Below are 25,854 nucleotides of genomic sequence, written 5' to 3'. Positions count from 1 at the left end.
AGTTAAGTTCAGTTCAGTCGCTCAGTCATGTCCGACTCCTTGCGACCCCATGAAGCGCAGCACGCCAGGCCTCCCTGTCCATCACCAACACCCAGAGTTTACTCAAACTCATGCCCATTGAGTCGGTGATGCCATCTAGCCATCTCATCCTCTCTCGTCCCCTTCTCCTCCTGCCCTCAATCCCACCCAGCATCAGGGTCTTTTCCAATGAGTCAACTCTTCACATGAGGTGGCCAAAGTATTGGAGTTTCAGCTTCAGCATCAGTCCTTCCAATGAACACCCAGGACTGATCTCCTTTAGCATGGACTGGGTGGATATCCTTGCAGTCCAAGGGACGCTCAAGAGTCTTCTCCAACACCACAGTTCAAAAGCATCAATTTTTCAGTGCTCAGCTTTCTTCACAGACCAACTCTCACATCCATACATGACCACTGGAAGAACCATAGCCTTGACCAGATGGATCTTTGTTGGCAAAGTAATGTCTCTGCTTTTTAATATACTATCTAGTTTGGTAATAACTTTCCTTCCAAGGAGTAAGCGGCTTTTAATTTCATGACTGTGATCACCATCTGCAGTGATTTTGGAGCCCCCAAAAATAAACTCTGACTGTCTCCACTGTCTCCCCTTCTATTTTCTATGAAGTGATGGGACCAAATGCCATGATCTTAGTTTTCTGAATGTTAAGCTTCAAGCCAACTTTTTCACTCTCCTCTTTCACCTTCATCAAAAGGCTTTTTAGTTCCTCTTCACTTTCTGCCATAAGGGTGGTGTCATCTGCATATCTGAGGTTATTGATATTTCTCCCGGCAGTCTTGATTCCAGCTTGTGCTTCATGCAGCCCAGTGTTTCTCATGATGTACTCTGCATATAAGTTAAATAAGCAGGGTGACAATATACAGCCTTGATGTACTCCTTTTCCTATTTGGAACCAGCCTGTTGTTCCATGTCCACTTCTAACTGTGCTTCCTGACCTGCCTACAGGTTTCTCAAGAGGCAGGTCAGGTGGTCTGGTATGCCCATCTCTTTCAGAATTTTCCACAGTTTATTGTGATCCACACAGTCGAAGGCTTTGGCATAGTCAATAAAGCAGAAATAGATGTTTTTCTGGAACTCTCTTGCTTTTTTGATGATCCAGTGGATGTTGGCAATTTGATCTCTGGTTCCTCTGCCATTTCTAAAACCAGCTTGAACATCTGGAAGTTTGCAGTTCACTTATTGCTGAAGCCTGGCTTGGAGAATTTTGAGCATTACTTTACTACCATGTGAGAGCAGGGCAATTGGGTGGTAGTTTGAGCATTCTTTGGCATTGCCTTTGTTAGGGATTGGAATGAAAACTGACCTTTTCCAGTCTTGTGGCCACCGCCGAGTTTTCCAGATTTGCTGGCATATTGAGTGCAGCACTTTCACAGCATCATCGTTCAGGATGTGAAATAGTTCAACTGGAATTCCATCACATCCACTATCTTTGTTCATAGTGATGCTTTCTAAGGCCCACTTGACTTCACATTCCAGGATGACTGGCTCTAGGTGAGGGATCACACCATCGTGATTATCTGGGTCATGAAGATCTTTTTTCTACAGTTCTTCTGTGTATTCTTGCCACCTCTTCTTAATATCTTCTGCTTCTGTTAGGTCCATACGATTCCTGTCCTTTATCGAACCCATCTTTCTGTGAAATGTTCCTTTGGTATCTCTAATTTTCTTGAAGAGATCTCTAGTCTTTCCCTTTCTGTTGTTTTCCTCTATTTCTTTGCATTGATCACTGAGGAAGGCTTTCTTATCTCTCCTGGCTATTCTCTGGAACTCTGCATTCAAATGGGAATATCTTTCCTTTTCTCCTTTGCTTTTCACTTCTCTTCCTTTCACAGCTGTTTGTAAGGCCTCCTTAGGCAACGATTTTGCCTTTTTGCATTTCTTTTCCATGGGGATGGTCTTGATCCCTGTCTCCTGTACAATGTCACGAACCTCCGTCCGTAGTTCATCAGGCTCTGTGTCTATGAGATCTAGTCCCTTAAATCTATTTCTCATTTCAACTGTATAGTCATAAGGGATTTGATTTAGGTTATATCTGAATGGCCTAGTGGTTTTTCCCTACTTTCTTCAGTTTAAGCCTGAATTTGGCAATAAGGAGTTCATGACCTGAGCCACAGTCAGCTCCTGGTCTTGTTTTTGCTGACTGTATAGAGTTTCTCCATCTTTTGCTGCAAAGAATATAGTCAATCTGATTTCAGTGTCGACCATCTGGGGATGTCCATGTGTAGAGTCTTCTCTTGTGTTGTTGGAAGAGGGTGTCTGCTATGACCAGTGCGTTCTCTTGGCAAAACTCTATTAGCCTTTGCCCTGCTTCATTCCATACTCCAAGGCCAAATTTGCCTGTTACTCCAGGTGTTTCTTTTTATGATTAAAAAAAAATCATTTAAGATTAAAACCGTTCAAAAATTGGCATAGAAGGAACCTACCTCAAAATAGTAAAGGCCATAAATTATAAGACTATAGCAAACATTATACTCAATGTCAAAAAACTGAAAGTATTCCCCCTAATATCAGGAAGAAGACAAGGGTGTCCACTTTTACCACTATTATTCAATATCATTCCAGAAGTCCTAGTTACTGCAGTCAGAGAAGAAAAGGAAACAAAAGGAATCCAGATCAGAAAAGAAGAAAAGCTCTCACTGTTTGCAGATGACATGACACTGTACATAGAAAACCCAAAAGAAGTATCAGAAAATTACATAGCTAATCAGTGAATTTAACAAAGTTGCAGGACACAAAATCAATACACAGAAATCACTTGCATTTCTATATACTAACAATGAAAAATCAGAAAGAGAAATTAAGGAATCAATCCCACTCACCACTGCAGCAAAAAGAATTAAATATCAAGGAATAAACTTGACATAAGAACTGTGCACAGAAATATATAAGACACTAACGAAGGAAATCAAAGACAACATAAATAGATGCAGAGATAGTTCGTCTTCCTGGGTAGGAATAAGCAATATTATGAAAATGACTATACTACCAAATGCAATCTACAGATTCAATGTGATCCCTATCAAATTGCCAGAGACATTTTTCACAGAACCAGAACAAATTCATATGGAAACACAAAGACCCCAAATAGCCAAAGCAATCTTGAGAAGAAAGAATGGAGCTGGAGGAATCACCCTTCCTGACTTCAGATTATGCTACAAAGCTACAGTAATCAAGAAAAGATGGTACTGGCACAAAAAAAGAAATATAGACCAATGGAACAAGATAGAAAGCCCAGAAATAAACCCATGCACACCTGGGTACCTTATTTTTAACAAAGGAGGAATGAATATACAATGGGGGCAAAGACAGCCTCTTCAATAAGTGGTGCTACAAAAACTGGACAGCTACATGTAAAAGAATGAAATTAGAACACTTCCTGAAATCATACAAAAAGATAAACTCAAAATGGATTAAAGACCTGATCATAAGACCAGAAACTATAAAACTCTTAGAGGAAAACATATGCAGAACACTCAATGATGTAACTCAAAGCAAGATCCTCTGGAACCCACCTCCTAGAGCAACAGAAATAAAAACAAAAGTAAACAAGTGGGACCTGATTAAACTTTTGCACAGCAAAGGAAACTGTAAGCGAGGTGAAAAGACAACCCTCAGAATGGGAGAAAATAATAGCAAATGAAACAAATGACAAAGGATTAATTTTCATAATATACAAGCAGGTCATACAACTCAAAGCCAGAAAAACAAACAGCCCAATCAAAAAGCAGGAAAAAGACCTAAACAGACATTTCTCCAAAGAAGACATACAGATAGCTAACAAGCACATGAAAAGATGCTTAACATTTCTCATTATTAGAGAAATGCAAATCAAAACTACAATGAGATATCACTTCATATCAGTCAGAATGGCCATCATCATAAAGTCTACAAAGAATAAATGCTGGAGAGGGTATGGAGAAAAGGGAACACTCTTGCACTGTTGGTGGGAATGTAAATTGATACAGTTACTTTGGAAGATGGTATGCAGATTCCTTAAAAAGCTAGGAATAAACCCATCATATGAGCCAGCAACCCCACTCCTAGGTATATACCCCGAGGAAACAAAAATTAAAAGAGACACATGCATCTCATTGTTTATTGCAGCACTATTTATAATAGCTAGAACATGGAACAAACTAGATATCTATCTACAGACAAATGGATAAAGAAGTCATGTATATATACACAATGGAATATTACTCAACCATAAAAAGGAATGCATTTGAGTCAGTTCCAATGAGGTGGATGAACCTAGAATCAATTATACAGAGTGAAGTAAGTCAGAAAGAGAAAGATAAATATCATATTCTAATACATATATACGGAATCTAGAAAAAATGGTACTGAAGAATTTATTTACAGGGCAGCAGTGGAGAAACAGACATAGAGATAGACTTATGGACATGTGGAGAGGGGAAGAGAGGGTGAGATCTATGGAAAGAGTAACATGGAAACTTATATTACCATATTTAAAATAGATAGCCAATGGGAATTTGCTATGTGGCTCAGGAAACTCAAACAGGGGCTCTGTATCAAACAAGAGGGGTGGGATGGGGAGGGAGATGGAAGGGAGGTTCAAAAGGGAGGAGATATATGTGTAACTATGGTGGATTCATGTTGAGGTTTGACAGAAAACAACAAGATTCTGTAAAGCAATTCTCCTTCAATAAAAAAACAAATTAATTTTTTAAAAAAAGCAAGAGGGTTCCAGAAAAATATCTACATCTGCTTTATTGACTACGTCAAAGCCTTTGACTGTGCAGATCACAACAAACTGTCGAAAATTCTCACAGATATGATAATACCAGACACCTTACCTGCCTCCTGAGAAATCTGTATGCAGGTCAAGAAACAACAGTTAGAATGGAACATGGAACAACAGACTGTTTCCAAATTGGGAAAAGAGTTTCTCAAGGCTGTATATTGTCACCCTGCTGATTTAAATTATATTCAGATTACATCATGCAAAATGCTGGGCTGGATGAAGCACAAGCTGGAATCAGGATTGCTGGGAGAAATATCAATAACCTCAGATATGCAGATGATATCACTCTTATGGCAGAAAGCAAAGAGGAACTGAAGAGCCTCTTGATGAAGGTGAAAGAGGAGAGTGAAAAACCTGGCTTAAAAGTCAACATTCAAAAAGTGAAGATTATGGGACCTGGTCCCATCACTTCATGGCAAATAGATGGCAAAGCAATGGAAACAGTGACAAACTTCCTTGGACTGCAAGATCAAACCAATCAATACTAAAGGAAATCAGTCCTGAATATTCATGGAAGGACTGATGCTGAAGCTAAAGCTCCAATACTTTGGCCATCATCATGTGAAGAACTGACTCATCTGAAAAGACCCTGATATTGGGAAAGATTAAAGGCGGGAGCAGAAGGGGACAAAAGAGGATGAGATGGTTGGATAGCATCACCAACTCGATGGATATGAGTTTAAGCTACGGGAACTGGTGTTGTACAGGGAAGTCTGGCATACTGCAGCCCATGAGGTCACAAAGAGTCGGACACAACTGAGCGACTGAACTGAACTGAAAGACCTCAAGGCAAATACTCTTAAACCAATATCTTTATTTTGAATATATCTGTATTCTGAGTTAATGACATCCCTACACTCTGAAATAGGGGAAGGAAATGGCACCCCACTCCAGTACTCTTGCCTGGAAAATCCCATGGACAGAGCAGCCTGGTGGGTTACAGTCCACAGGGTCATGAAGAGTCAGACACAACTGAGTGACTTCACTTTCACGCATTGGAGAAGGACATGGAAACCCACTCCAGTGTTCTTGCCTGGAGAATCCCAGGGACGGAGGAGCCTGGTGGACTGCTGTCTATGGGGTCGCACAGAGTCAGACACGACTGAAGTGACTTAGTAGCAGCAGCACACTCTGAAATAGTGTCTCTATTTTTCCAACCCTGTGGTAGGCTGAATAATGACTCACAAAGATGCTCATATTCTTATCTCTGGAAATGGTAAATATTTCTTGCAGATAGAATTTTGTTGATGTGATGAAATTAATGATTTTGATATGGATTATCCTACTGAACCCATTAAAATCAGAAGAGTCTCTGTAAGAGGAGGCAAGGAGCACATTGAGAGAATACATGAGGATGGTGGAAGAGAAGAAGCTATATTGATGGCTCTGAAGATGGAGGAAAGGGGCATAAGTTCAGGGGTACAGGTAGCTTCTAGGCTCTGGAAATTCCCATCAATGGATTCTGCCCTAAAGCCTGGAAAGAGCCAGCCCTGCCCCCACCTTGACTTGATAAATGTTGGTTGTTTAAAGCCACCAAGTTTGTGGTGATTTCTTACAGCAGCAATGAGATGTCAGAATTGCCTCATTCACTCTCTAAGAACACTACTCAGGAAAACACCTAGGTTCCCTCACCTTTTCTATTTCCTGGAGATAAGCATCAATGAAGTCCCTTGCTTCAGCAGGATTCCAGTCTCTCTTGTGGTTTTCAATCATACGGGCAACGAACATCTTCATTTTCTCCAAATGACTAAAGAGTGTTCGGTGTGGACCCGGAAGGAAATTCATTATCCTTGGAAAGACATTGTAGAGCTGATGGAGAAAATAAAAAGTCTTGAAGACAAGAGGGTACCAGATTTCTACTTTTGAAGACAAGGAAACCATTGTATTTTTATATGTATTTTTTTTTTGCTAACACTCAACCCTTGGAATCACCCTTGATTCATCTTCTCTGTCACACCCCTCTTCTTTCCCCTCTGACAAAGCATTTCAACACTCCATCCAAAATAGAACCATCTTCAGACCACTTCTCAGTACTCCATGTGTTTGTCATTCTAGGACAAAGCCCCAACATTTCTTACCTAGATGCTTTAAGGCCTCCCAACAATTTCCCTGATTCTCTCCTCAACCCCTTTCCTAGGCCAGTTTCCACTGAGCTGCCAGAGAGATCATTTAACAATTTAATCAGATCATTCAACTATTTATCTTTCAATCCTGCAAAGATTTTCCATGACATTTAGACAAATTCTACATCATTCTCCTGGCCTGGAGCTCTACAGGAGCTGACCTCTTCCACTCCTGTCCCCTCTTCTGCTATCACTCACTGCCATCTTACTCTCTCTTAGTTCAGCTCCATTGGTCTCTGTGACAACATCAAGAATGATAATGTTTCAGTTCAGTTCAGTTGTTGAGTTGTCTCTGACTATTTGCGACCCCATGAAGCGCAGCACACCAGGCCTCCCTGTCCATCACCAACTCCCGGAGTTTACACAAACCCATGCCCATCGAGTCGGTGATGCCATCCAGCCATCTCATCCTCTGTCGTCCCCTTCTCCTCCTGCCCCCAATCCCTCCCAGCATCAGGGTCTTTTCCAATGAGTCAATTCTTCAAATGAGGTAGCCAAAGCCCTGGAGTTTCAGCTTCAGCCTAAGTCCTTCCAATGAACACCCAGGACTGATCTCCTTTAGGATGGACTGGTTGGATCTCCTTGCAGTCCAAGGACCTCTCAAGAGTCTTCTCCAACACCATAGTTCAAAAGCATCAATTTTTCAGAGCTCAGCTTTCTTCACAGACCAACTCTCACATCCATACATGACCACTGAAAAACCATAACCTTGACCAGATGGACCATTGCTGGCAAAGTAATGTCTCTGCTTTTTAACATGCTATCTAGGTTGGTCATAACTTTCCTTCAAAGGAGTAAGCAGCTTTTAATTCCATGGCTGCAGTCACCATCTGCAGTGATTTTGGAGCAAAAAAAAAAAAACTCTGACACTGTTTCCAGTGTCTCCCCATCTATTTCCCATGAGGTGATGGGGCCAGATACCATGATTTTAGTTTTCTGAATGTTAAGCTTCAAGCCAACTTTTTCACTCTCCTCTTTCACCTTCATCAAAAGGCTTTTTAGTTCCTCTTCACTTTCTGCCATAAGGGTGGTGTCATCTGCATATCTGAGGTTATTGATATTTCTCCTGGCAATCTTGATTCCAGCTTGTGCTTCCTACAGCCCAGCGTTTCTCATGATGTACTCTGCATATAAGTTAAATAAGCAGGGTGACAATATACAGCCTTGACTTACCCTTTTCCTATTTGGAACCAGCCTGTTGTTCCATGTCCACTTCTAACTGTGCTTCCTGACCTGCATACAGGTTTCTCAAGAGGCAGGTCAGGTGGTCTGGTATTCCCACCTCTTTCAGAATTTTCCACAGTTTATTGTGATCCACACAGTCAAAGGCTTTGGCGTAGTCAATAAAGCAGAAATAGATGTTTTTCTGGAACTCTCTTGCTTTTTCGATGATCCAGCGGATGTTGGCAATTTGATTTCTGGTTCCTCTGACTTTTCTAAAACCAGCTTGAACATCTGGAAGTTTGCGGTTCACTTATTGCTGAAGCCTGGCTTGGAGAATTTTGAGCATTACTTTACTAGCATGTGAGATGAGTGCAATAGTGCGGTACTTTGAGCATTCTTTTAGTCCTTTTCATTTGCTATTCCTTCAGTGAAGATTGGTCTTCCTCCGGAAATTGTATAACTTTAGCCTTTGTTTCCTTCAGGTTGGCTCAAGTGGCACTTGCTTGGAGATATCTTACCTGATAATCCTATAATGCAGTACTTCTGGAACCTCTTTCCATTCCCCTATTTTATTATTTTTTTCATGGCATTTTTCTCTACTATGTGTGTATATATCTTTGTGTGTGCATAAAACACCTGTTTCTAGCTAGGTAGCTAGTTAGGTTAAACATAGACACGTGCTTGACTACCTCTGCATTATGATTGTATTCTTCATGTGAATAAGACATTTTTAATAAAATTAAGTGGATTTTGGATATATTTTCACTAAAAATATCTGGTAGAAAACAGATAGCCCAACATAATGGAAAATTGCCTAGGTGTAAAATGAAGCATACATGCCTTTGACTGTTAGTTCTATCGCTTTCTAGCTACAAGGCTTTGGGAAGAATAATAATGATATTAATGACAATAATGAAGATAATCATGTAATCTGCAGGACTTAGTGTAACCCACTGCCATTGAGGCACCAGGGTTATTTTCGTCACTCAGTCACATGAGATCTATTCCATACTTAACACACAGCCAGGGGATCACTATGTGGATTTGCTTAAGCGTTCCCATATCTACTTGCACACATCAAGATGCTCCATTTCATCTTTAAAGGATTGTTGTAAAAAACTGACTGAAATAAAGTGCGTGAAATTGTCAGTTAAACTGCCCGATCTATTTTGGATCTCTAAAAAATGCATATTACCCCCTGTCTCACTGCCTCATCCAACCTTCCCCGGAATTTCTTTTCCCTGGAAATAGTCGACACATGCTCACTGAGGTCCCAAACTTCCTAGGTTCTGTCTTAATAGGATGGAAGAAAATGGAATTACTGAATGGGGGCTGGGGTTTAGCATGATTAGAAGTGACAATAAGGAATGCTATTCAAAAGTAATACTGACAACACTAATCCTAGTAGCTCATATTCATTATGTTCCTTTAATGTGCCAGGAATCATGCTAACTGCTTTATGAGTTTGGGTGAGATGGGTCCATCAAACTCCAGGCAGTGTTGCTTGTTGAAAATGATTACAAGTAAATCTTCCTTTATGTATACAAGAGTTTACCTCAACACTTGGGGCTGATTTTCCCCTGGAAGTATCTTCCAAATAAAAAAAAGAGACTAAGAGACCAAGCAGATGAGCAGAGCTTTTGACAGACTTAAAACCCTAGCAGGACAAAAGGAGATGGCAGGGACTACCAAGGATGGGGTGAGTGTTTAATGCCTTAAATCCATGTCCTACAAATTTAGAAAACTGGTAATAACAAGTGTGGATGGGCATGGAAATAGTGCAACATGTGGACATCTTTAAGGATTCTTACAAACAGGTGAATATGCAAGAGAAATGAGTGGATGTGTCCACATGAAGAACAGAATAAGCATCAAAAACACTAAAGTCAACAGATGGATTTCAAGCAAGTTTATGCTGAAGTCAATTTCAAAAGGCTACATTTGTTAAAAGGAAAGGAAGACCCAATTTAATCTGTGATGGACATCAGCCTAAAGTCTTTATGAAAGATAGGAGGTGACAACTGCCTCACCTGGCAGCACACTGATGTCTGCAGATTTAAGATCTCATCCAGCAGCCTCAGGAGCTCCTGGAACTGATCATCCTGGTAATCAAACCGCTCCCCAAAGGTGATGGAGCAAATAATATTGGAAACGGCATTGTTGATTGTGAAGTGAGGGTCGAAAGGCTGTCCTGGAGGAGGAAGAGATGGAGCCTTCAGATAGGATTGTTTCTATTTTACAGAGATTCTACTCTGTGTGACATATGACACATCGACTACAGACCACTTCTGAGACTGTGACCCCAGGGTCTGACAACCCCAGGGTCTAACAAGTATTCTGTCATGCCTGGGAACTCAAACTGACGACCAGTATTTAAAACCAATAACGTGTTTAATACCAATCTTTTTTTTAATTCATGAGCCACACGGGGGCAGGTCATGGTTAGCTATCCCCTGTTATTCCCTCAGAGCCCTACACAATACTGGGCTCAGGAAAGGCAGGTAGGCACTGAGGAACATCTGGTTAGTGAATATATGAGCCACGGTCCCTGCACCTGTCCTATGACATGCTCACCATTCTCCTCTCTTATCGTCTGGATGAGGTAGGAGGCCTCCTCCTGAATGCGTTCCTCTAAGCTCTTCTTTCCTAAACCAAAGTTCCTAAGAGTTGTCAGAGCAAATCTTCTTTGTTCCTTCCATAACTGGCCACTGGACATGATCAAGCCTGGGGAAAGAAAGACAAGATTATGAAAGAAAGCCAACAAGACCCATGATGTATCAGATTAAGGGAAGAAAAAGGGCTGTAAGGTACTTGAAAACTAATCAGAGAAATAGTCCCTAAGCAAGGATATAATGGCTTGAATTTACTGATTGCTTGCAATGCTGTGCACATTAGCATTTTTAATGAATTCTTGGATTTAGTATTCACAGAAACTCTCTGATGAAATCATTACTGTAAAATCAGCCCCCCAGTTTTTTGATGAGAAAAATGAGGCGCAGGAGATAAAATTACATCCTACAAGGTTACACACTTGGAAGAGTTAAACAGGCATTCATTTTCAAGTCTGCCTGACTCCAATGCCCATGCTTTGATTACTTGTCACATACTATATTTAAGTATTTGTTATGCTACATACTAAGTATGCACTAATGGACTAGACAAAATCAAAACTCATAAGGAGAAAGAGTTTAAATATCTTTACAAGATAGATGAATCACCCAAGAAAACAAAGAATTGTGAATGGTGTGCAGAAAGAAAATCACAGGCAAAGGATAAAAAATCTATCATGAGGGGTGCAGAGAACTTCATTTATTTTATAACACAGGGGAGACCACCACCCTCTCAATTCTTCATTCCAGTACACTCTTCCACTCCTTCCAATATCTCCCTTTCACTTCCACCACCTTAGTGAAGTGGCCCTCCCCGCTGTTCAGTCCAGGATCCTTTTCAGCCTCATGTTCATGTGTCAACAGCATGAGATGCTTTTTTCTTGACACACTCTTTCCCAGTGGTGCTCAGGACACCACACTCTCCAGACTCTTCTGCTATTTCTCTGACTTCACAGAAATCATCATACCTTCAGTTAACTTATCTTCTATCAAATTTTGAAATGATGGACCTTTTCAAGCTTGGGTCAAAGCCTCTTCTCTTCTTACCCTTATCCTCAATTTCTGTGAAATCTCATCAACTCCACATATTTCAAATGACAACTACTGATGTGACCATCTATATCTGTGCCTCAGCTCCAGACACATAACCAATTGTCTACTTCACTCTTTTGGCTTTATACTCAGTATATTCATGATTTTATTCATGATTTGCTCCTTTCAACTCCCTACCCAGGCCAGCCAACACCTTGTCCTTCTCTATATCCTCCTTCTTTCCTTTACGTACTCATTTGGGTGTCTACCTCATTCTCCCTCTGTCTAGGTCATCATGTCCTATTGGATATGCCTCCTGAATAACTTAAATCCATGTATTTTCACAGTTAGTTTCCTGGTCTAACCTACTGAACTGCTATTTCTTGACACCTCCCTAGTCCAGGCAGCAACCTTCTCTCACCTAAAACGCTACAATAGTCTCTTACTCCCTTTATTCCATTCTTTACATTATAGCTTACAGAAATCTTTAAGACGTAGCATGTAAATACAATGATTTCTTTTTTTACTTAAACTATTCAGAAGTCTCCATTGTTACTAGGATAAAAGCAACATCCTTAAACATGAACTCTTTCTGGCCAAATTTAGCATTTTAATCTTCATTTAATTATCTCCATTTAATCTCTGTTCTTCTCATACTGGATACCTTTCAATTCCTCAGTTCACTGTCCTTCCCACCTCAGAAACTTTTCATATTCTATTCCCTCTGCTGGATTGCTTCTTCACTTTATTACTTGTCATTTACTTACAATAGCTTTTCCTGAGTCTCAGGACCAGATTTGATACCCATACTAAGTGAACCCTAGTCTTAACTTCATAACACTGAGGACTTAAATTACTAGCTTACTTGATACCGTTTTTCTTAATAGCATGTAGATTACAGAAAAATCAAGAATTTTTTCTGTTCTACTCACTACTCTGTCACTGGTGCCCAGTCTCGCTAGGTTCACACGGCAGATAATAGAGTAAATGAAAGTAAAATAATGGGTGAACTATTTCAAAGCAGAATTGAGAAATACCTGAAAATATGGTATCTTGTTAGAAGTATAGATTAAAGTTTTTCATTTAGAATTTTGAAAATGTAAGTTTATTTAGTGACCATTCTAAGTATTCATGCCAAACTCTTTTAACATAGATAGAAGGCTTGAGATACCTTTGGGGCACAGCCTTAATAATAGAGCATAAGGATCTGGAGGCAAGAAGGGATCACTTAATCAACAGGAACAAGCTGATCCACATCGTTTTCTAGGGGAAGAGATCTGAGTGGGAAAGCAGAAAGAGAGCCTGAGGACGCATTGCCTTTTCTCTGCTTGAACAACACATCACATCACTGAGTGATGAGGATACTTATTTATCAAGACTGAGTTCATACAAAGAGAGAAGAACCAAATTAACAAAATTAGAAATGAAAATGGACAGATCACAACAGACAACACTGAAATACAAAGGATCATAAGAGACTACTACCAGCAGCTCTATGCCAATAAAATGGACAACTTGGATGAAATGGACAAATTCCTAGAGAAGTATAACTTTCCAAAACTGAACCAGGAAGAAATAGAAGATCTTAACAGACCCATCACAAGCAAGGAAATCGAAACTGTAATCAGAAATCTTCCAGCAAACAAAAGCCCAGGACCAGATGGCTTCACAGCTGAATTCTACCAAAAATTTAGAGAAGAGCTAACACCTATCTTACTCAAACTCTTCCAGAAAATTGCAGATGAAGGTAAACGTCCAAACTCATTCTATGAGGCCACCATCACCCTAATTCCAAAACCAGACAAGGATGCCACAAAAAAAGAAAACTACAGGCCATTATCACTGATGAACATAGATGCAAAAATCCTTAACAAAATTCTAGCAAACAGAATCCAACAACATATTAAAAAAATCATACACCATGACCAAGTGGGCTTTATCCCAGGAATGCAAGGATTCTTTAATATCCACAAATCAATCAATGTAATACACCACATTAACAAATTGAAAGATAAAAACCATATGATCATCTCAATAGATGCAGAGAAAGCCTTTGACAAAATTCAACACTCATTTATGATTAAAACTCTCCAGAAAGCAGGAATAGAAGGAACATACCTCAACATAATAAAAGCTATATATGACAAACCCACAGCAAGCATCACCCTCAATGGTGAAAAATTGAAAGCATTTCCCCTGAAATCAGGAACAAGAAAAGGGTGCCCACTCTTACCACTACTATTCAACATAGTGTTGGAAGTTTTGGCCATAGCAATCAGAGCAGAAAAAGAAGTAAAAGGAATCCAGATAGGAAAAGAAGAAGTGAAACTCTCGCTGTTTGCAGATGACATGATCCTCTACATGGAAAACCCTAAAGACTCTTCCAGAAAATTACTAGAGCTAATCAATGAATATAGTAAAGTTGCAGGATATAAAATTAACACACAGAAATCCCTCGCATTCCTATATACTAACAATGAAGACTGAGTTCATGCAGCTGATGCTACTTCCCCCCAATCTCTGACATTAGGGCTGACTCTGCCAGGTGCCCTGAGTGAGTACCTTCAACAGGAAAAAGCAGGCACTCAGGCTCCTTGTGAGGAGCTTGGTCCCTGGGGTTGTTGGACATATTTTCACAGACCACAAGAATATCAAACACAAGCTTACCAATGTAAGAACTTACCTTTTTTGTTTATCATACGCTCTTGGAGAGGCATTACAGTGCGGTTGGAAAAGTTTTGGCCTTGGTGGACAAGGGCTTCTTTAATTAAGGGCAATCCAGTTAAAAGAACGGAAGGAAATACCCCCAAATCCAAGTTAAAAACATTCCCATATTTCTTCACAAGCTGAAAAATAGTAGAAGAGTCATTAGTTACATATGCACATCTCTATGTATCCTGGAATGGAGGGTATGTGGAGCTGGGGCAGCCTATATTGAGGGGAGTTTGTGTGTGTGTGTGTATGTTTGTACCTTGGGCTGTTGGAACTATTTATGCCTGTTTTCATTTCTCTTGGTCTCAACTAGACTTCAGTTCAATCCACTACAGGACACACATTCATTATAAGTACTCAACCATATGTTCATCTTACTTGGATTTAGTAAGCACATGTATCCTGAGAATAAGGCATAAAAATACAATAAAATAAGCAAGGTCTCTAACCTCAAGCATCTTAGAGTCTAGTGAAGGGAGAGAATTCAGCCCATGTGACTCACCAGAGAAGGCAGAGATATGTTTAAGAATATCCGGGGTAGAAAGCATGGACATCATAGTAAATCATATCTGTTTAAACACAAGACAGTGTCCCTTTCTTCATCAGGTTCTAGGTGGCAAAAAATTCATTACAGGGCTAGGACCAGGCATAGAAAAGAGCTCACTAGCTGGAGCCATGTTAACTCTATGGTTGGCTAGCTGTGAGATCGGGAAAGTTGTTTCATTTTTTTGGATCCTTGCTCCCCAGCTATAAGAGGGAGAAAATTATTCTTCCCTTACAGCTCATGGAGGGGTAATTCCCTGGCTGTCCAGTGGACAGGACTTGGACTTTCGGTGCCATGGACCCAGGTTTAATCTTGGACGGGGAGCTAAAATCTCACAAGCAGGGCAGTGTGCTCTCTACACCCCCTGAAAAAGGGGAAAAAGTTTCTGAGAGGAAGAATGAGAACAACAATAGGAAAGGCAGTTTGTTTTCTGATACTGGCAGACAGCCACTCTAGACTCTGGGGAATGAATGGGCTCCGTGAGAAAAGCAGCATAGGTGCAGTTGCTCAAGGGGGCAGACAGGAGAGAGCAAAGGGCTGATGTACAGGAGGAAGGCACTGGTGGCCATGGACAACCACATCCACTGGGAGCCATGTTAACCACCTTCCACCTTTTGTCTCATTTCCCTCACACCACCCTATGGCAGTAATGATACTATTCATGTTTTGGTAAGGAAAATGAGTCATGGAGAAGTAACTTAGCCAAGGTGACAGAGATATATGGGACTGGAGGTATTTGTGAGATTTAAGGACAAAGACATAAAGCTGAAATAGCACTGGGAACTTAGAGTTTACTGGATGTGACAGCAATAAACTGAGAATGAGAGCAATGGGGCAGTGAGAGGAGAGAGAGAGAGTGCGAGTGAAAGGAAGAGTGTCTGGGTGTGTCATAGACACCTAGGACCCCGGACCAGGAATGGTGCCTGGAGAGAATACACCTCACCTGTGTAGGGAGTTGGGATACAGTGTCGGAAAGGTGCTAGAACTAGACCAAGAATGTCTTAATGGCAAAAGGTGAGTGCTTAAGAACTTGGATTTGGAAGGCAAACAAATTGGTTTGTATCCAGCTTCCACTGGTTACTTTCTATGTTATATTTGGTTAAGCTATATAACTTCCCTCTGTCTCAGTTTCCAAAGGTATAAAACGAGGGCTGTTACAAATCTCATCATTGGGATTCTGGTGTTAGTATCATAACACCAAAATTAATAATAAAATTATGTATTATTATTGATATATTTAGAGTGCATTTTAGCAAATAATTCTTGTAAGATATTGACAAAGAAATAGAGGGGAAATGGCCAGAGAGTGATACCATTTCCCTATCATGGTCCAATAAGATTTTTTTCTTATTCACATAAATGATTCTATAATAAGCCAGACAGCTATGGTAGAAAATATTTAGAAAATGGGGCATGGGAAATTAGGAAGGTTCTCATCATGCCAAACAGATCAGCCAGTTTCTTCACTGCCTTCTCACTTTCTTTCAGCTCATGTCACTTCTCCAATTTAAAAATCTTCTGTCCACTTTACTCCACACAACCACTCGCCTACCATTCTGTCCAAGTTCAGTCAAATTTATTTCAGGATTCTAGAGAGGTTATCCCCAAGGTTTCCTATTCACAGTGAATAACCTAATGACATCTCACTTGGTTACCAAAAATTTATACCACACATTCATCACATACTTTCTTCTATTATCCTGTCATTTGATAAGTATGTCATAAATGCCTGTTGGATAAATGAAACCCTGAACAATCAATTACCTGCTACCTATATCATGAAAAGTAGCATATGTAAAGACCAGATGTAAGTTTCAAGTCCTTGTTTGGCCATTGTCAATTTTGAATAACTTAGGCAAATCACTTAGTTTTTGACTCGATGGACATGAGTTTGAGCAAGCTCCGGGATTGGTGAGGGCCAGGGAAGCCTGGCCTGCTGCATTTCATGGGGTTGCAGAGTTAGACATGACTGAGTGACTGAACTGAATGACTGCATAGCATAGAAGGTTTACAGCAAGCACTTAAAGCACAATATAAAGAGATGTACTAAAAAAAACTATGGATAAATTAAAAAGGAATTCTTAAAAAATATTTTTGTGACCCATAGGAGAAAGGAGAAATAGAGGAACAAAAAAAAAGTGAAAAATAGAAAATAAATAGTAAAATGGCAGACTTAAGTGTTTACACAACAAAAATTATACTATACACAAATGATCTAGATTCACCAATTAAAAGAGACTGGTAGAATGAAACAATGAGCCACTTATATGTTATTATAAAAACTCATTTCAAGCATAATCATATAAGTAGGTCAAAAGTGAAAAAACGGAGAAGCATGTGCTACACAAATACTAATCAAAAGAGAGCTGGTGTGGCTATATTATATAAAATAAAGTTCAGGCAAAGAAAATCATCAGGGATAAAGAATGACATTATGTAATAATTAAAGACCCAATTCCCCAAAATGACATAACAACTTTAATGTGCATAAGCCAAGTAAAGAGCTGCCAAATAAATAAAGTAAAACTACCAGAACTGACCAAACACAGAAATAAACCTCTAATTATAGTTGGAAAGTTAACATGCCCCTCCTAGTAATCAATAGAATGAGTAGATAAGAAGTCAGCAAGGGTACGGAAGCACTAAACAACACACTCATCTTTTCAAGCCTAACTGACAAATAGTACAGAACGCTCCACACAGCAACAGCAGAAGAATTTCTTTTTTTAAAGTGTCTATCATGGGTCATAAAGCCAACCTTTGCATATTTGTTCAAAGTTGAAATCATATAGTATATGTTTTCTGACCATAATGAATGCCAACTGTAAATCATTAACAGAAAGAAAATAAAATCTTCTAATACTTAGAAATTAAAAAACACATTTCTTAAAGAAAGGCACAGATTCAGGATCCTAGCATTTTAGCTTTAAAATTCTATATAGGGATCACATCACTTAACGCTACTTAATGACATTTTTAATCGAATACTTTAGTGAGAGCGGACTGTTTATGGAGGAGCCTGAAAGTGAGGGGCTCTGTCCTTGTGGGGATGGAGGCAATGTGGGTGAAAAATGGTGAGGATTTAGGTGGTGATTGCCAAGCAGGTAAAGAGTCCACCTGTAGTGCAGCAGACACAGGAGACTCGGCTCGATCCCTGGGTCTGAAAGATCCCCTGGAGAAGGAAATGGCAACCCACTCCACTTTTGCTTGGAAAAATCCCATGGATAGAGGACCCTTGCAGGCTACCACTCATGGGGTCACAAAGAGAGAGGCAGGACTGAGCTACTAGGCACACACACACACATCCTCATTTTACACTTAGAATAGGGAACCTCCAACAGGGGAAGTATAGTGTCCCCCTCCCCCGCTACCAAGGATAAAATTATTAAAAAGACAAAATTATCATACTATAAATTGAATGTCCCAGTAATATGTAACAAGACACAACTAAATGATTTACAAATGTTTTATATCTGTCACCCTCAAGGCTCTAACAAAAGAAACTGAAGAGAAGACACAGGGTCACCTAGTCAGTCAAAAACATTTACTAAGCATGCAGAGGGGGTTCTGAGCAATACTCTATCCAAATATCCCTAACAGGAGAGAAATTATGCAGATAACCAAGCTCCTGGCAGCATATGAGACTTCAGATGAGTGCTGTAGTTCAATATTTACACTTCTATCAGCTAGAAGGACTGAGAAGCAAGTTTTGCTTTGCACATCAAACCAGCTGCCCTTCCCTCCCCCAAAGCGCATGGAGTCGGATTCTTTAATAGTAAACAGTTCACAATAGTTCACCCCTAGAAAGCACAGCTGGAATCATTCCAGTTGATGGTGAGGAAAGAGAAGTTCAACGTCCGGTGTACCGGGTTTCCGATTTAACCTCAGCGCCCCCTCAGTCTCCTGTCCTCGGTACCCGGAATGGCCCTTGGCCTGCAGGTCAGGGTCAAGACGTGGCCCTGACACCTTCGCCCGCTCCTACCTGCTGAATGGTCAGGTGCGCCTTCTCAGGGTCCAGCTGGAACAAATTGCCTACGAAGGGCAGGCGTGGGGGGCCCGGCGGGTAGTTCTTTGGATGCCGCCTTTTGATGAAATCAACAAAGAAGAGAAAGGCGAGTGTCCCCAGCAGGACGGTGCCAGGACGGAGCGCGGCCCAGAGGGTCGACGCCAGGGAGCTCAGGGCCTCCAGCATCACTGCGATGTCTGGTTTCGCTTCTGTCCTTAGAGAGGCACAAGCCCCTGAGGATCTGTGCGTCTGTGCGCTCAGCCGGGTTCCCGGGCCCCGCCCCATCCTACCGTCTCACCCCGCCCTTCCCTCCTCCCACACTGCTCTTCCCTTCCCCCAGCGCTCCGCTAAGCCCCACCCCGGGCTCCCTGTGGAACCGGGTCCACCTCACCCCTCCTTGCCCTTCCTCAGGTCCTGCCTCCTCCTCCCTTCTCTCCGACTTTCCCCCACCTGAGTCTGTTCTCTGGGCTGGAGCCCAGCCTGCCTGCTACCCACTAGATGTCAAGCATGGGATTCCCTGGTGAACCTGCCTGGATGTCAGAAAAGGCCAGGCTGGGAGGTTTTTTATTTCTGTCTAAAGAATATTCACAGCCTTAACATTGAGAGTTCAGTTTTATTCCATGAGAATTTCAGGACTTCAGGCCTGAGAGACAGCATCTCAACTAACCCTGAAAGAACTTCTCGGAGGATGGGGATGATTTGGGGGATGGGTAATGGCAACCCACTCCAGTATTCTTGCCTGGAGAATCCCAGGGACAGAGAAGCCTGGTGGGCTGCTGTATATGGGGTCGCACAGAGCTGGACGCGACTGAAGCGACTTAGCAGCAGCAGCAGTATGGTGTGGGCAGGAACCAGATTATGCAGAAGTCTTGCAACAAAGGGCAGGTAGTCTGAACGGCAAAAGATTTTTGTTAATTAAAGGAAAACCAGATATCTCAAGTTAAGGAGTTTAGCTCTTTTCTGCAAAGTATTGGAGCTTCAGCGTCAGCATCAGTCCTTCCAATGAATATTCAGGATTGATTTCCTTTAAGATTGACAGGCTTGATCTCCTTTCAGTCCAAGGGACTCTCAAGAGTTTTCACCAACACCACAGTTCAAAAGCATCAATTTTTCGGCACTCGGCTTTCTTTATGGTCCTGCTCTCACATGTCTACATGTCCACAGTAGACATGTCCATATATGGTCTACTGGAGAAACCATAGCTTTGACTAGACAGACCTTTGTTGACAAAGTAATGTCTCTGCCTTTTAATATGCTGTCTAGGTTGGTCATAGCTTTTCTTCCAAGGAGCAAGTGTCTTTTCCTTTCATGGCTGCAGTCACCATCTACAGTGATTTTCAATCCCAAGAAAATAAAGTCCTTTGCTGTTTCCACTGTTTCCCCATCTATCTGCCTTGGAGTAATGGAACGGGATGCCATGATCTTAGTTTTTTGAATGTTGAGTTTTAAGTCAACTTTTTCACTCTACTCTTTCACCTTCATCAAGAGGCTCCTCAGTTCCTCTTCACTTTCTGCCATAAGGCTGGTGTCATCTGCATATCTGAGGTTACTGATATTTCTTCTGGCAATCTTGATTCCAGCTTGTGCTTCGTCCAGTCTGGCATTTCACATGACGTACTCTGCATAGAAGTTAAATAAGCAGGGTGAAATATATAGTCTTGACCTACTCCTTTCCCAATTTGGAAACAGTTCATTGTTCCATGTCCAATTCTAACTGTTGCTTCTTGACCTGCATACAGATTTCTCAGGAGGTAGGTAAGGTGGTCTGGTAGTCCCATCTCTTGACGAATTTCCTACAGATTGTTGTGATTCACACAAAGGGGCTTTGGCGTAGTCACAAAAGCAGAAGTAGATGTTTTTCTGGAACTCTCCTGCTTTTTCTATGAATCGGCCAGGAGTAGACACATATCGCTTCCCTCTTGAGTTCCCCGCCTCCCCTTCTGGGTTGTCACAGAGCACTGCCTGGGCTCCCGGTGTTATCCAGCAGCTTCCCACTAGCTATTTATTTTATACATGGTAGTGTATTCATTTCAATACTTCTCCCTCAATTTGTCCCACCCTTCCTTTCCTCAACGGTGTCCACAAGTCCATTCTCTATATCTGTGTGTTTATCTGTGCTCTGCAAATAGGTTTATCAGTATTGTTTTTATAGATTCCATATACATGCATGAATATAGGATATTTGTGTTTCTCTGTCTAACTTACTGCAGTCTGTATGACAGGCTTCAGGTTCATCCACCTCATTTCAGCTGAATCAAATTTATTCCTCTTAATGGCTGAGTAATATTCCATTGTATATATGTACCCCAACTTCTTTACGATTCATTTGTTGATGAACATCTAGATTGTTTCCTCATCCTGGCTATTGTAAATAGTGCTACAGTGAACACTAGGATACATACATCTTTTTGAATTATGTTTTTTCAGGGTATATGCTCACGAGTGGGATTGATGGGTCATTGTTGCTGTTCAGTCACTAAATGATGTCTGACTCTTTCTGACTCCATGGACAGCAGCACACCATACTCCCCTGTCCTTCACTATCACCCAGAGTTTGCTCAAACTCATGTTCACAGAGTCAGTGATGCCACCTGAACTTCTCATCTTCTGTTGTCCTCTTCTCCTCCCATCCTCAATCTTTCCCAGCATCAGGGTCTTTCCCAAAGAGTCAACTCTTCACTTCTGTTGGCCAAAGTATTGGACCTTCTGCTTCAGCATCAGTCCTTCCAATGAATATTCTGGGTTGATTTCCTTTAGGATTGACTGATGTGATCTCTTTGCAGTCCAAGGGACTTCTAAGAGTCTTCAACACCACAGCTCAAAAGCATCAATTCTTCAGTATTTCACATTCATTATGGTGCAAATCTCACATCCATACATGAATACTGGAAAAACTATAGCTTTGATAGCTTGACTATACGGACTTTCTTGGTAAAATATCGTCTCTACTTTTTAATACGCTGTCAGGGTTTGTCATAGTTTTTCTTTTGAAGAGCAAGCGTCTTTAATTTCATGGCTGTAGTCAATGTCCACAGTGATTTTGGAGCCCAAGAAAATAAATGTCACTCTTTCCATTTTTCCCCATCTTTTTGTCATGACGTGATGGGACCAGATGCCATGATCTTAGCTTTTTGAATTTTGAGTTTTAAGTCATATGGTAATTTTATTCCTAGTTTTTTTAAGGAATGTGTATATTGTTCTCCTAGTGGTTGTATTAATTTACATTCCCACCAACAGTGCAAGAGGGTTCACTTTTCTCCACATCTTCTCCAGCATTTATTTTCTGTAGATTTTTTGATGGCCATTCTGACCAGTGTTAGGTGACACCTCATTGTACTTTTGATTTACATTTCTCTAATAATGAGCAATGTTGAGCATTTATTTCATGTGTTTATTTGCCATCTGTATGTCTTCTTTGGATAAATGTCTGTTTAGGTATTTTGTCCTTTTTTTTTTTGGATTGGGTTGCTTGTTTCTCTGATATTGAGTTGCATGAGTTGATTGTATATTTTGGAGATTAATCCTTTGTCAGTTGCTTCATTTACAATTATTTTCTCCCATTCTGAGGGTTGTCTTTTCATCTTGCTTATAGTTTCCTTTGTTGTGCAAAAGCTTTTAAGTATGATTCGATTCCATTTCTATTTCCATCAGTCTATGAGATGGGTCAAAAAGGATCTTGCTGCTATTTATGTCAAAGAGTGTTCTATCTAGCTTTTCCTCTAAAAAAATTTATAGCTTCTGGCCTTATACTTAGATCTTTAATTCAGTTTGAGTTTATTTTTGTGTATGATGTTAGGAAGTGTCCTAGTTTCATTCTGTTATATGTAGCTGTCCAGTTTTCCTGGCACCACTTAGTGAAGAGTCTGTCTTTTCTCCATTGTATATTCTTGCCTCCATTGTCAAAGTTAAGGTGCCCATAGTGGGTTTATCTTGGAGCTTTCTATCTTGTTTCATTGATCTATGTTTCTGTTTTTGTGCCATTCTATAATGATGACTGAGCTTTGTAATATAATCTGAAGTCAGGGAGCCTGATTCCTCCAGCTCAATTTTTCTTTCTTAAGATTGCTTTGGGTATTTCTAGTCTTTTGTGTTTCTACACAAATGGTAAAATTTTATTCTAGTTCTGTAAAAAACGACTGCATTAAATCTGTAGATTGCTTTGGGTAGTATAGTTGTTTTCACAATGTTGAGTCTTCTGATCCAAGAACATGCTATATATCTCCATCTGTTTACGTCATCTTTTCTTTCTTTCATCAGTGTCTTATAATTTTCTGCAAACATGTCTTTTGTCTCCTTAGGTTTATTCTTAGATATTTTCTTCTTTTTGTTGCAATGGTGATTGGGATTGTTTCCTCAATTTCATTCTGATTTTTCATTGTTGGTCTATAGGTCTGCAAGGGATTTCTGTGTTTAATTTTATATCCTGTGATGTTACTAAATTCATTGATTAATTCTAGTAATTTTCTGATGGTATCTTTAGGATTTTCTGTGTATAGTGTCATGTCACCTGCCACCAGTTAGAGTTTTACTTCTTTTTCTATCTGGATTCCTCTTATATCATTTTCCCCCCTGCTTCCCATTGCTAGGACTTCCAAAACTATATTGAATAATAGTGATGAGAGTGGGCACCATTGTCTTATTTCTGATCTAACAGGAAATGCTTTCAGTTTTTTTCCTCTGAGAATAATGTTTCCTGTGGGTTTGTTTGTCATGTATGGCCTTTATTATGTTGAGGTAGGTTGCTCTTATGCCCTGGAGAGTTTTTATCTGGAGAGTTGCTATCATAAATGGATGTTGAATTTTGTCAAAAGCTTTTTCTGCATCTGTTGAAATTATATGGTTTTTATGTTTCAGATTTTTAATATGGTGTATCACATTGATTGAAGAATCCTTGCATCTCTGGGATAAACCCCTCTTGATTATGGTATATGATCCTTTTAATGTGCTGTTGGATTTTGTTTGCTAGTATTTTATTGAGGATATTTTACAGCTATGTTTATCAGTGATATTGACCTGTAATTTTCTTTTTTGGTGGTATCCTTGTCTTGGTTTGGTACCAGGGTGATGGTGGCCTTATATTAATAGAATGAGTTTGGGAGTGTTTCTCACTCTGCAGTGTTTTTGGAAGAATTTGAGGAGGATATATGTTAGCTCTCCTCTAAACGTTTGATGGAAATTGCCTATGAAGCCATCTCGCCCTGGGTTTTTGTTTGTTATTAGATCACAGTTTCAATTTCAGTGCTTGTGACTGGCATGTTCATAATTTCTATTTCTTCCTGGTTCATTATTGGCAAGCTGTACTTTTCTAAGACTATAGATATACTTTAAGGTATTATATGCAAAGTAAACTGTTACTTGATTTAATATATATATTACATTTATATTTACAATAAAATATGTTTATACACTATATGATTGAAATCTAATTGATTATATATGAATATTTAACATATTAAACAAAATATGTTAAATATGAACAATAATTGGCTTCCTGGAGGCATTGACTTGAATCTCTTATAAGAAGGAGGGGGTGGGAATTTGCAACATAGTAGTGTTATCTTGCTAAGAAGAGAAAATACATTGGAATTTGGGATGATTGACATGGACCGATGTCCTTGGACACTCATTCTCAGTGCTCACCTCCTTCCTTCTTGGTAGCTTAGCAATAAGCAAGTTTGAGTTAGATCACAGGGAGAAGAGCTTGTCATGGACGTAGGCTCTCGGGTTCCCAGGGCAAACATAGAAACTCACCTAGGACACTGGCCTTGTTTCTTAGTCATCTGCCAGCTCCTGCCTCCTGTCTGTAAACACACAGGGGCCTGGGAAGTGGCTCCTCTGCTGGGCCCCCTCTGTGGTGCATGTCCTCCAGTCATGCCTGACCTGAGTATGTTTCTATGCAACTCAGGGTAACCTGAGTGCCCTGCTCCTCGTCTCCTTGTAAAAGGCCAGCCTCCAACCTGACTTTAAATAACACAGCAGCCTGTGCATGTCAGTGTCTCTAAGGGAGGACAAGGGTGAAGGGAATATTCACAGCCTGGGTGCTTTCCAGTAAAATCTGCATCTCATCCACGATGTCACAGAACATGTCCTATGCTGGCACACTAGGTGTCAGATACAGACACAAAGGAAGAGGGAAAGATGACCTGGAGCTTCCAAAATAGATGAGAATAAGAGAGTTACAAAAGGACAGAAAACAAAATCCTCATGTAATGCTTTTACAGTAGAGAATTCATATTTAAGGGTCTCTGACATATGAGCTTTGAGGAAGAAAGGAGACATTTTGCAAGTTCAGAAATTCAGCTACTCCCAGCCCTGTGTCCTGTAGCTTTCTGGTTAATTGTGATCACATGTTACTTGGGTCTGGGTCCCACTGCCTCTATTAGGGCAGGATGAGTGTCCAGGAGTTTTCCATTGATTCCACAGGGAGTAGGTAAATGTCTGCCCTACTGACTCTAGTAAACATGATTCTAGTAAATCATGCAACATGCACAGCAGAGCATGAATGGACCTTGGAGATGACTCAACAGAGTTCATTTAACAGTTGAGACTGAGTAGATAAGGGAAAGTATTTTGGCCAATTTTCAGTCTCCTATGAGGATGATCTGACAGCAGAAAAACAGAGTGGATGACAAGGGCTCAGATGCTCAGCAAGTTCAAGGTCTGGTTTGATTGGTTTCATTTCAGAAATATCATTTAGGGTGTTTTCTAGAGATGCAACTTTTCAAGAGGATACAGAGAAAGTGCACTCTGGTGGGCAGCTGGGGTTCTCATTTTCTACTCTAGAGCAAATCATCTCCCTGCCCTTCAGGACACGCAACCATTTCTCCCAGACTTACTCCTGACTCTGACAGGCTCAGGCTAG

At 40.5% G+C, this 25,854-nt stretch overlaps 1 protein-coding gene across 1 annotated transcript in view; it reads right to left on the bottom strand.

Annotated features, from left to right (window-relative positions):
• Positions 1-19,274, bottom strand: part of LOC122676981 (cytochrome P450 2J2-like) — a 37,227-nt gene extending 17,953 nt beyond the window's left edge. Inside the window, exons 1-5 of the mRNA XM_043876635.1 lie at positions 18,969-19,274; positions 14,414-14,576; positions 10,664-10,813; positions 10,120-10,280; positions 6,435-6,611 (exon numbers count right to left, since the gene is read on the bottom strand). Of these exons, the coding sequence (XP_043732570.1) occupies positions 6,435-6,611; positions 10,120-10,280; positions 10,664-10,813; positions 14,414-14,576; positions 18,969-19,178 (861 nt within the window). The 5' untranslated portion in view covers positions 19,179-19,274. The remainder of the gene's footprint in view (positions 1-6,434; positions 6,612-10,119; positions 10,281-10,663; positions 10,814-14,413; positions 14,577-18,968) is intronic.
• Between the last annotated feature and the right edge of the window lie 6,580 nt (positions 19,275-25,854).

Source organism: Cervus elaphus, chromosome 20, assembly GCF_910594005.1.
Source record: "Cervus elaphus chromosome 20, mCerEla1.1, whole genome shotgun sequence".
Classification (NCBI taxonomy): domain Eukaryota; kingdom Metazoa; phylum Chordata; class Mammalia; order Artiodactyla; family Cervidae; genus Cervus; species Cervus elaphus.
Note: the sequence above shows the minus strand (reverse complement) of the source record. Positions and strands in the feature narration are given on the sequence as shown.